The 11901-nt window shown below is 40.6% G+C and overlaps 1 protein-coding gene and 1 long non-coding RNA gene across 2 annotated transcripts; one reads left to right on the forward strand and one right to left on the reverse strand.

The window, feature by feature from the left end:
- The first annotated feature begins 4480 nt into the window (after positions 1-4480).
- Positions 4481-11280, forward strand: LOC106956840 (receptor activity-modifying protein 1-like). Its single transcript, XM_015047909.1, has 3 exons — positions 4481-4751; positions 6006-6144; positions 10920-11280. Exons 1-3 carry the CDS (start codon positions 4715-4717, stop codon positions 11173-11175), a joined length of 432 nt encoding a protein of 143 aa, XP_014903395.1. The 5' UTR covers positions 4481-4714; the 3' UTR covers positions 11176-11280.
- LOC106956841 (uncharacterized) lies at positions 6293-9582 on the reverse strand. The gene is made up of 2 exons (XR_001426836.1): positions 8506-9582; positions 6293-7253 (listed from the first exon to the last, which is right to left on the reverse strand). It is a non-coding gene; the product is annotated as an uncharacterized LOC106956841 (long non-coding RNA).
- Positions 11281-11901: the final 621 nt, after the last annotated feature.

An 11901-nucleotide genomic window follows, 5' to 3' on the forward strand; every position in this document is an offset into this window, starting at 1 on the left:
CCAAATAAAAAGCTACGGCGGGCCAGACTTGGCCCCCGGGCCTCAAGTTTGACACGTGTTCCATTTGAAACAGCATGTACCTGTAGGAAACTCCTCAAACATCACACATAAAGTGGGGAGTGAGTCAAACCTTTCCCAGACTGATGCCAGAGACTAAGAGCTAAACTGGGTAAAGTGCTGTAAATCTAAAATGACTATTTCAGTCATTCTGATACAGGATTTCAAGCTTGATCACTGATTTTTATCTAAAGATGTTCATCTCAGCTCTTTAAAATCTAAGCCTGAATTTTAGAGTACATGAATACTGAGGAATGGCAGAGGCGTCATCTGTTCAGACTGTTTGCTCTAAGACGTCTTTGAAACGAGTACCCACATGTGAAACTCAACAAACATGAAAGAATAGTGTCCATATACTGCAGGCATATTTAAACAACTGCTGTAAACGAGAATCCAACTCATGTAGAACAGCAAATTCTGGATTAAAACACCTCATTTTAGAAACTTATCGAGAAAGTTTGGCTGAGAAAAGTCGACTGGTACCCAACGGAGAAGAGACTGGGCGATTTTATCTTCATTTTGGATTAAATTGAGATTAACAGGAGCCAGCAGTCGGCCAGAATCCAGCAGAAACTATAAATCAAGCAGCTTGCGATGCACATGTGTGTTCGTACGCCACATCACGCCCGGTTTAGTGTACACACAGCCTGGTGGAGCTGACTGGCAGGAACGCTACAGACATTTGTCTCGCTGCAGGAGCGAACAGACAGCTTCAATCACGGGAAGAAAGAAACGGCTCTAACCTTGGCTTCACTTGGACTGTCATGTAGGTAAACACAAATATACGGAGCTGGGTGGGATTCTTTCTAAAGCAGCAAGGGTGATGAGAAGGAGAGTAAATGAAAGAGAGAAGCAAACGTCGACAAACGCCCACACACACACACACACACACACACACACACAAGCATTCAGTGAACTTCCCACGAGGCATAGCTCAGATTCTTGGGCCGAATTTGCATCACAAATATCTCGGATGGCAGCGTGCGCATGGAGAATAAATAAAGCGGAGAGGGTGCCACTTTTCTTCCCTCGTTCTTCCCTGCCCTGCTCCCATACATCCCAGCATCCATCCACTCGTTTTAATAGGCTGCATTCAGCTCCTAACAATGCCAGATCCACACCAAAGCAGCACTCAGACAGTGAGAGAGTTCATGTTGGCATCATCTGGAGCTCCCACTATGAAGAGGACCTGGGATAGAAAGTACGCATCATCAAATGTGTTCAGTTTGGTTTGTCATTTTTTCTCCAGTTCAGTTACAAGGCATCAAACGACAACATTGTACTATTATATCATACAACAATACAATCCCATCTAAACGTGGACTAGAAAGTATGCATGGTTCAACTTGTGTCTTTTTGCCCATTTTTACTAGTTTACATAAAATATCCAAAATGTTCGGCTTTAAATTTCACCAGGGGTAGAAGTGTGTGTATTTCAATTGTGAGTAAACAACAGTACAAGTTTGCTATTTTTTTAAATAATCCAAATTGATCTAATGTTCTATGTGAACTTAATCTAGAAAGTAAACATAGTTCTGTTCGTGTTCAGGGTTAGGACAAACTGACCTCATCCAGCTGGACCTGTGATGGAAAGCTTGCATTGTTCAATTTGTGACTTTTACAGCCAGTTTCAGGACAAACTGATCCCATTTGGACCTGAACAAGAAAGTATCCATGGCCCAGTTTGTTTAGTTTTAAAACACTGCATTCAGTATCCATTAACAAATGCTTATCCCATCTTTCTGCTGTTAGATTTGAAGGTATGCCTTATTAGTTTTTTTTTTTCCACTATCTCAAATCAAACTCTCTGTATCAGTTTAAATTTATGTTTGAACTAAGGAATGCCTCAAAACTGTGACCTTCACTGTATTGTCCTACATGGGCTTGAAAGTATACCTCGTTCAATTTGTCCACTTTCTGGAATCAGTCAGAGCTGAGTAACACATCGATTCAGTGACCCGTGATGCTCTGCTGTAGTATTGTGCACCAGAGTAAAAGGATCCTGTCCCAAAAGGGGCTTGAAAGTACGCATTGTTCACTTTGTGATTTTAACAAGTTGCAAGTTCAGTGTTTAAACTTGGTTGTTTTCTGAACTTTTTATTTTATTCATGTCCAACTTCCATTGTCTAAGCTTAGCAACAACCTGGAATCAAAGACTAACATACATCACTTTCATAGTAAACTAAAATCTTCCATCTGGACATATGTAGAAAGGATCCATGGTCTTATCTGTTCTAGTAAAGACATTTCTTGCTGTTTTTCTTCATTCCAGCAGTCTGCAGCTAGGATTAACCACTGGAATCTAAATATCTGTCTGATATACATCAAAACTGGACAAATGTGTGCTAAATATCTGGACCTGGAATAGAAAGTACACATTTAAAAACATTTGATCTAGTTTTCCATCCAACTGAACAGTCAGTGTTTACACTTGATTCAAGTCGAAGCTGGACATATATGAGGCTGTGATGGTTCAAAAATCATCTCTTCTGGACCTGCAGTAGAAGGTATGCATGGTTCGCTTTTAACGATGTTTCTTTCACCTTTTCTTCCAGTTCAAACCTGGAATTAAAGGCTGCTGCTCCTAGAACTGATCCCATCCCTGCGGACCTGGGATAGAAAGTAAGCATGCTCCAAATTGTGCTGATTAAAAGCAGCTTTTCTCCAGTGTGAAGAAAAAGTGGTGCCTTTTAGAAACGAATGCACTGTGAAAACAATCGGTGCAACCAAAAATCCCTCTCAGGAAGTTTTCTCAGTTGACTTCTTAGCGTCACTGCAGGAACATTAGGAAGGACCCAAACCTCAGGGGTCCTGATGACTCCTAACCGCTCCGTTTCTAAATGATTCGCACAGTAGCTGACATTTAAATCATGCAAAAACACCCGCAAATAGCTGCGGTGGCATGTATTCACTAAGAAACTGCGCAAAAAATTAGGTTCATATTTCAGAGAACAGATTAGTGGAATGCGAGTGGATGTTTTGGAGCAGATGGAGAGGCTTTTACGCAGAGTCCGACGCTCCGCTGCAGGTGTGAGAGGATCGGGATGACTCACATGAGAACTTGTGTTCAGTTTCAAGGAGCTGCGCTTCATTGTTCCGAAGGAACCGATGCGCACAGGCGCGCAACCATCCATCCATCCATCCATGCATCCAAGCACTCACCTGACTGCGCTGCACTCCAGCGGATCACCGCCAAAGTGACTAAAACGCACGCCTGGAACTTCATCTTTGATCCAAAACCAGGAGAAGAAGAAGAAGAGGAAGAAGAAGAAGAAGAAGAAAGCCTCCTTGTCTTGTTAACTCCCGTATAACTCACATGTCCAAATTAAGATATCCTCGCTGTTCTAACGCGCTTCTCACAAAAGAAAAAGAAGAGGAATAAAACGGGCTGAAAGTGTCGGAATGAAAGTGTCCCCGGGTGGTGTGACGGCTTCCCGCTCTGCTGGGTTTGTTTGTGGGCTCCCAGTCCGGTGTTTAGGTCGCTTTCCGCCGCGGACACTCTGAGCCATTTACTCCTCACTCTGCCATTGCGCCGGTTCTTGGATTGGAGGGGGGAGGGAGGGATGGGGGGTGAGGAAGCAGCGGGCGGTGCGTGTTGGGATAGGAGGGGGGAGGAGGGGGTGTAGGTGCTCTGCTCACGCCTTTTCTGCCTAATCGACACCTCTCTCAGCCAATCACATCACACACCCATCTCCTAATGAGCCCAACGCGCCTCCTGATTGGCTAACAGGCGTCATTGCGGCTGTCACTACACCTGTCAACAGCTGCTTTGTTTTGGTTTCCCGCTCTTGCTTTGGTTATTCTTATCTGCATAAGTCAGTTTATTAGCGCCTTTTTAAACACTGGAACTGACTCATAAATACGTTAGAAGTAATCAGAAGAAGGAATAAGAACAATTCTGTTAAAAGGTGTAATGAGAGGAAGGCTTAGTCAAAGTAAGCAGATGTTAATTTCTAGCCAACCTGACCTGAGTCCTCAGCTCAGCATCCAGGGCTTAACGGACAAGAGTCGATATGGACTCGCTGTGACACGAAGGAGCTTTATTCAATGTCCTCTGCTGCCCTCTAGCGGAAACAGGAAGGGATAGCTCTGTCTTTATTTAATTATGAATAAAAATGTTTCGGACGTACATTTGACTCAATATTTGTAATTTCAGAATATGAATGTATTTTTTTCTTTTTTTCTTTTTTTTTACATTTTTATTCATTAGGCAAAAAAACTCACATGAATCATTTTAATATCTGCTTGTGTTTGTATATTTCTTGATTTTACTATTTAAAGGATCTATGAATTAGTTCAGTATAAGCATCTATTGTACATATAAATCTTTTTAAAGATATTTCTATTTCAGCTTTGCTGAACTTAATTACATTTTTGGCTGCCATATAAAGTAATCTGGTTGGTCTGTGCCCTGATGACCTCCAGCATTCACAATGCCCCCGCTCTAATTTTGGACCCTGACTTTGTTCTGTCCACTGTGTGGGACTCGGGGCTCAGATGACAGGCTGTGATTGGGGCGGTGGGGGGTGGGCAGGAATCTCACTGGAACCGGGGTCTGCCCGACCAGAACCAGCAGCTCTGGCTGGAGAGGATAGTCCAGAATGAGGTTTGTGTTTCTGACCTGCAGCCAGTGAGGAGGTGAAGTTTGTTTCCAAGCATGGCTCTTCCGCTGCTGCTGCTGCTGCTGCTGACAGGTGAGTCTCTAAAGGAGCGTCTTCTTTAATTATTCTGGCCGGCTGAGTTACTGGACGTAGAGGAGAAGTTGGACTTCATGATGAAGAACAAAGTAAGATGAAATGCTGCGATAGTTTGGAAATGGAACTATGTTTCATTTTAGATTAGTAGAAAATGCAACAATCAGATATTCCATATTTTTCAGGACATTCTGAGAAAGTTTTGGTGACTTAACTGGTATATTTGGGGTTATTGTTTTGTTGCATTTTCCTGCCTGCACCATGACACTCTCACTCCGTGCTGTATAGCATGTGAAAGGCTAGAAACTGTTATTTGGTTGTTTACGCCAAACATCTTCCCAAATGATTGAGCTTTAGAGGTTCAAACAGGGCAGACCTCACTGAAAACTAGAAATTAGTTTTATGAGAAAAACAGGATGTTTGTTTGGGGTTTTACAGAGAAATTCAACATTAGACATCAATACATGAGCATTTATTAATTAAAAAAAAACTGAATATTTGATTCCTGTTGCTTATGTATGGAAATCCATTTGTGTATTTATTTTGATAGCTGGGATATCTTGCCGCTAATGCTTAATGGCACATAGGAAGCACCACCTGCTGATTAAACAGTTGAGAGAAGTTATTAGTTTTGATTCAGGGAATTGTTTCCCCCCACAAAATTACAGAAGAACGAGGAAATGACTTGTAGCTGCTGCTTCTCAGCTGCTGTCCTTTTGAAAACTCAACACACTGGTTGTCCCTGTGAGGCTGCGGCTCCCTCAGAGAGCTCACCGAGTCGGAACAAACACCGGGCCCAAACAGTTGGGCCTTATCGGGCCGCCGCAGCCTGAGATCCGCCGCCTTTTCCGATCAGAACAACAAGCCGTCCCTCTGCTCCCTCCACACCGTCTTTCCATTCAGCCTCAGGTCCAACGGGACGGCCGCCGCCTGCCTCCACATTAAGAAGCTGTTTGCTCGCATCTCCGAGGTAAACAAATGGGATTGGGACTCTGATTGCAAATTAAAAATCTTTTCTTCGTGAAAGTAGCAGATTAATAGGGAAGAAACAGTCCTGAAGGGAAACGCGGAGCCAGGAAGTGACCTTGTTTTGTTGCACAAACATATTCCTAATTATGAGGGGAAAAATGAAACGGAGCAGATAACCACTGCGGTGCTTTGTGTCATATTTCTTTCATATTCACAATAATGGTTATTTTCTGCCAATCATGTAACAGAAAAAGAAGCACCTTTATGACTGGATCCTCTCTGCAGCTCACGTCGGTCCTTCAGAGTGTGGATGTGACGGCCGGCTCTACCAGAAGATGATCAACGACCTCTGCTTCAACCACTTCAAAGAGGAGATGGGCAGACTGGACTCAGGAACGTGGTGCAGCTGGCCGGAAACAATGGAGTGAGTGAAATCAAAAACTTTCAACTTTCCATTCATGAAAAACTCATTTCAAGGCCCAAACTGTTGAATTAATATCCAGTTATGTTAAATACAGTCAAATTCTGTTGACTACGCCCCTCTGAGATGTAGCTTAGCAGAAAAACAACTATCTATGGAAATAGTTTAATGGCAAGAAAAGTTCTAATGTTTTCACCAGAAAAAAAAAAGTTATGTAAACACAAACACAATGGCTCAAAAGAACTTTCTGTGTGGAAAGAACAAAAAATTAAAAAGTGCACAAAGTCAGTGTTGGCAATGTTTCCATCCAGGAAACGCACAAAGATAAATATAGAAGAACTCAGCTGGTAGTACTTTCTATTAGGGGAATAGAGAGTGTATGAAATTAGTGACAGAAAAGCTTAATCAATAGCTCAAGAACAACAAAACAAAGAAAAACAGAACAAAAAATACTTCAATAGTAAACAAAAACAGTCTTCATAGTTTTAAGTCTATCATTTAAAGGTTCTGTTTGCTAAAAACAAATCCCAGAGCCTGGAGCACTTTCTGTGGCAAATCAACATAAAAAGGCTATGAGAAATAATTGTTAATGAGAGAGAGAAAAGAGACAAAGAATTAGTGGACAAGGAGCAGTTTCTATGGTAAATATAAATACATAAATAGAGTTTAAATAGTGAATAGGTTAGTCAGTTGCCCAGAAGAACATATAGATCTTGACCAGGAGTACTTTCTCCTACATTTGATAGTCTAGCTAACTGTTAGTTTCATAGTTAGATCTCTACATCGCTTTTTCTGCCTTTTCCTTCTTGGTTTCCGTCTGCTGCTTTGAGTTTTCCCTTTTTCTCTCACACAATATCTTTTGCTCAAAGTCAACCGGTTGCTCAGCCAGAGCCGTTTTTCGCAAATCAGTCTGACATCACAGTGGCGGAGTGCGTGTTTGAAAGTGAAACAGTGGCCTTCTTCTCCAAGCACCAGCGGTTGCCAGAGGATGAGTCAGGCAGGAGGATAAAAAGGCTCTGAAGAAGTTTCTGTCAGAACTATGTGATTTCCCTCCTGGCTCCCTGTCCTCGCCTGGTCCAGCACAAAATAATTGGTTGCTGGTGCTCTCTGTGCTGCAAAAAAAAAAAAAAAGTACAGGCATTTTCAAGGTTTGCACTGGTGTAATAAAACTGCTGGAAAGAATGCGCAATGGCAGCACTGAAGAGAGCAAAATGAAAGGATTTAGGGAATACAAATATGATTTAGCCAGTGGCTATATCTGGTTTAACTAATATCTCCCCTTCATGTCCCTGAATGAAAGAAAAGAAAAACAAACTAACAAGCTGATGTTAGAACGAAGAGCTGCGTGTGCCACAGGTCACTATTAATAAGACTAAACATAAAATATTTCATAATGTGACATATTAGGTAGGCTATTTTTTTCACACAAATTTGATGTGTGTTATTTTATTTATGCGAGATTAAACCTGATTGGCTGAAACTTTTGTTAAAAATATGTTAAAAATGCAGGAGAAAAAAAATATACACAGAATGGATAAATAAAAACATATTTCTGTTTCCCCAGTTTTAACAGTTTTTAAAAGTGGAGTTCTCTAGATTAGTTATCAGCAGGAAGTATCTTACCTGAGGTTTGTAGTCTTCAAACTTGGTACAATTTTCATTGAAAAGTTAAGCTTAAAGCTAGTCACACTGTGGCTAATTCCAGGCTGGATTATATGTAAAACACAATTTTTTAAGCAAGTGCTATTTACAAATTACAATGTCTGACACCAGGTTAGATTTAACATCATGGAGCAAAAACCATGTGATTAGAACCCAGCAATGCAGAAAATGGAAATGGATATGAGCCCAAAAAAAAAACTCTGTAATGTAAACATTCATTATCTATTTTTGATAGACTTCCTGTACAAGTTAGTGTTACACATGGAATGAGGACAACTTTAATCCCGGTGTCTCAAGTGTTTATTTTTGTCTGTAACACAAAACAAAGCTTTAGGTCAGTCATTTTTGGCTGAACTTCAAAGCACTAACTTCCTGCTACCGTTGGTAAATGCCCATAGAAATAACAATAACAGGAATAAAGGCAGAAATGTGAAAATATATTGTTTCTAAACAAAAATGCTGCTTTAGAGTACAATTTCAGAGAGCAAAGACAGCAATGTACTGCAACAATCAAAAACAGAGAGTGACATCCCTGTCATAGAAAGGACTCAGTGAAAAGAAGCAACTTAGCTTCCAAGGCTAACCAAACTTAGCTAACAAAGAGAAGAGGTAAAGTCACTTTGTTAAAGATTTACAAAATAAGACATGGCACCATCAAACATCACTAAACTTATCATACACAGTTTGTGTGCTTAGTCTCACCTGTAATGCAAAGGAGAGCTTTAGAAAGTCAACAGTACACAGACACATTTCTGACTGAGCTCCTAAATTTTAAACTTAGTCCCAGTGCTCAGTGCGCACCCTACGCCCCTCTGTGAAGTGTGGATTCAGTCGAAGTGCACATAAGGGATCGAGTGCGCAGGGTTAGAAGCAGCAAAAATGTGAGAATTGGGACAGTACGCCCCTAGTGTTGTAGCTTAGATATCCAAAATGGCGGGACTGATCAGTGTTTCCGCATTTGTGCTGCTAAAAAGTACAACTGCAAGAAAACAAATTACTTTAAAGTCTGAGAGGAAAATATATATTTTTTTAAAAAATCATGATATCTCTAAAGAAAATAAGAATCGAATTGGTTTCTATTCCACTTCCACAAAAAAAATTAAGATGTTAATTTCATAATTATATACGAGGTTTTCCAGTAATGACTTTCTGCAGAAGAAATTAAAAATAAGTATCAATTCCTGTGCGCATTTGAAGAACACAAGGGCGGAAAGGGGGTGGGGGTGCGACAGGGCTTCACCGCTGCTGCCGTAAAATGCCGAGGACGCCAGTAAGTCAAGCTCACAGCTAAAACACTACTGCCATCTACTGGCAGAAATAAGTATTAGCTAAATTAGATGAGACTTGAAAAATCCGATGTATAATAATCAGCTGAGATTTATCTCTGAAAGATTAATAAGAAGAATAAACTACTGAAACCTGAGTGCCACACTATCCGTCTAAAGGTAAATGCTACTTTTTATTATTTTGAATATTGATCAAATGTAACATTTACCCTACTTGAAATATGCATTTATGCTATTATAAAAACCAATAGAAAGAGATTAAAAATATTTTTCATGTTGATTTTCTAAATAAATCAAAAGTGGGGTTTTCTTTGTAATGACTAAATTAACACCTGTTTTCCACTTCTTAATTATACAGTGTACTAAATATAATTTGGATGATTCTCAAGCCGAAGTGGAGATACTGGGAAACCTGTCATTTCTTTCAAATGATTGTCACCCATTTAGCTTTGTTTATTATAGTCCACTTGCAGAAAAGCCCAATTTGAACGCAAACCACACCAAACAAAAATACATAAATAAAATCGGCTTTTTGTCTGGACCAAAAAAACTGGCCAATGGACTTTCCTGGTGTGAATAAAACTCAAGTAGCTATCTTTAGAAGACCTCTGATTTTAAAATAATAACAGGAACTATTGAGGGAAAGCAATCAAATCCAAAGGGCTCTGCATACATAGGTAGGATCCCAACCAACATAGATTCTTTGTACTGAGCTGGTTCAGCCGAGTTCATAGATACTCAACATGACCACATTCCTAGAGTTGAGTGCTTCATTATGGTGAGATTGATGATGTTTGGCTCAACCTTCTGCTTATCTGACTCCATCTTTTGATACTGATGGTGTTGTGGTGGAGCTGGAGAAGCCAGAGGGATTGAAAATCCCCTGGTCAAAGTTGAACCTTTAGGTTTTGTTATGACAAACCTAAATTAGTCCTGTTGTAGTCAAGATAGGCCTGCTGGACATTTCCAGTGTGGGCCCGGCACTTCTGAGAAAATGTCCAGGGATGACAGTGGGTAAGCATTTGACCTTATCTGTATGCCAAAGTCAATGACCACAATCCGATGCAGGTTTGACCCATCAGAGTATCAACCTAACTTTTACCATGGACATGTTAAACAAGGTCATGAAAGCTTTTAAAATAACTTCCACCAGAGGATCTGGAAAGAAACACAATTAGAAAAACATCTTCCAGAACAGAGGGGCTATGAATGTCCTGCCTCAAGACAAGACTTTCATACTGTTAATTCTCATTGAATTAAATCCTTTTAATCCTTCCGTGCTTCTTAATCTTGTTCTTGATAAGTTCTCTGCTTACTCATCCAGAGTTGTGATTATGCAATTAAATCATATGTTTGTTTCTGTCACAGATTGAGAGTTTGCTTTTCCTCATTTCTACCCCCCTTGATCGTCCTCAGACCAAGTCACACTTCACCCAGAGAAGAATCTCTCTCTGGAATGTCGAAGTGCTCCAATGAGTGCGCTCCTCAGTTGGAATGCATCTCCATTTCTTTTGCCCTCCACCAACCAAGCAGTTATATATAGCTCTCTTAAGCTCACTGGTAATTCTAGAAACTCTTCAGCTCTTTTTTCCCACTACCGTCAGGAATCTCCTGCTGCTCTTTCACACTGAGAGGAGGTTCAAAGACATCAGGAGAGAATATTTCAGTCCAAAGACTGCAAATGTAAAATTCAGACTCATTATCATTTTAGATTTTAACTTGAGAGACTTGAACATCCCTCAGACGTTTGAAAGTTGGGTTAATTTAAGTGTTTCATCTAAAGTCTTTAAGCAAATATTCACTGGTGTGTGTCTCTCATGGTTTTTGCAGGATCTATGAGGGACTGACTAACTGCACCTGCCAGGTGGCCTTGAGGATGGACTGCTTCTGGCCCAACCAGCTGGTCGACAACTTCTTCATGAAGATTCATAATACGTACTTCCACCACTGCGCCCTGACCGGCCGGCTCCTCAGTGAGCCATCAATCGGCATCCTCACGCCCTTCATCGGAGCGTCAATGCTGATCACCCTGCTCATGACCACAGTCGTGGTGTGGAGGAGCAAACGCACGGAAGGGATGCTGTAGAGGTGGTGAAGGAGCTTGAGTTGGTCTCAGGACTTGGAGAAGGACTCATAGCATCATGAGCCACAGTCAGTGAACTTCATGTACTTTGAGAAGCGGATGTACATCTTAGAAGATATCTTAGGAAACGGTAAACTGTAGTGAAGACAAGATAGTGTCGCTTCTACAAAAGCGTATTCAAGTCTTGAGTTTAAACTACGTCTGCATCAACAACTGAGAGGAAATGAGGTGCAGGAAATGCAAAAGCACAACAAGTTAAGCTTTGAAGAAAATGTTTAGGCTTTTATTTATTTGTATTATTCTCAAAGTTCTTTTGAATGTTTTTGCGATTTACAGTCATAGCTACAAGGCAAATGTTGGGATCAGCCTCTGATCTGCGGCTGTCTTTAAGGAAGTGATGAAAGATTCTCCATGTGCAGATTTCTGAAAATTGTCCAAAGTATTTATACGAAGATCTGCGAGCAAATTTGACTTTTCGTTGCAGCCAAAAGTTCTTGAAAATCCACAAAAAAAAATCTAAGAATAGTCAGTCTTCTTCTCACAGCTGAAAATAAGTGCTACTTGTTTAGAAGGTGTTAACACGAAGGTGGCACATCAGTTGGCTGATGAGAGTAAGAGTGACTTCAACATCACTCTTTCACAAGTGACAATGGTGAACTGGTATTAGCTGTCAATTCTGATCTAAAAACAAAGTCTGAATTAGTGTTTATGCATAGATCTATCAACAAA

The sequence above is a fragment of the Poecilia latipinna genome, unplaced genomic scaffold (genome assembly GCF_001443285.1).
Source record: "Poecilia latipinna isolate Pla-1442-1.1 unplaced genomic scaffold, P_latipinna-1.0 Scaffold847, whole genome shotgun sequence".
Taxonomy (NCBI): domain Eukaryota; kingdom Metazoa; phylum Chordata; class Actinopteri; order Cyprinodontiformes; family Poeciliidae; genus Poecilia; species Poecilia latipinna.

Excerpts from the sequence above, each read along its gene's own strand:
- LOC106956840 (XM_015047909.1), top strand. The coding sequence starts at position 4,715 with ATGGCTCTTCCGCTGCTGCTGCTGCTGCTGCTGACAG. Across the intron at positions 4,752-6,005 it reads GCTGCTGCTGCTGCTGACAG|CTCACGTCGGTCCTTCAGAG; the intron begins GTGAGTCTCTAA and ends TCCTCTCTGCAG. Across the intron at positions 6,145-10,919 it reads AGCTGGCCGGAAACAATGGA|GATCTATGAGGGACTGACTA; the intron begins GTGAGTGAAATC and ends TGGTTTTTGCAG.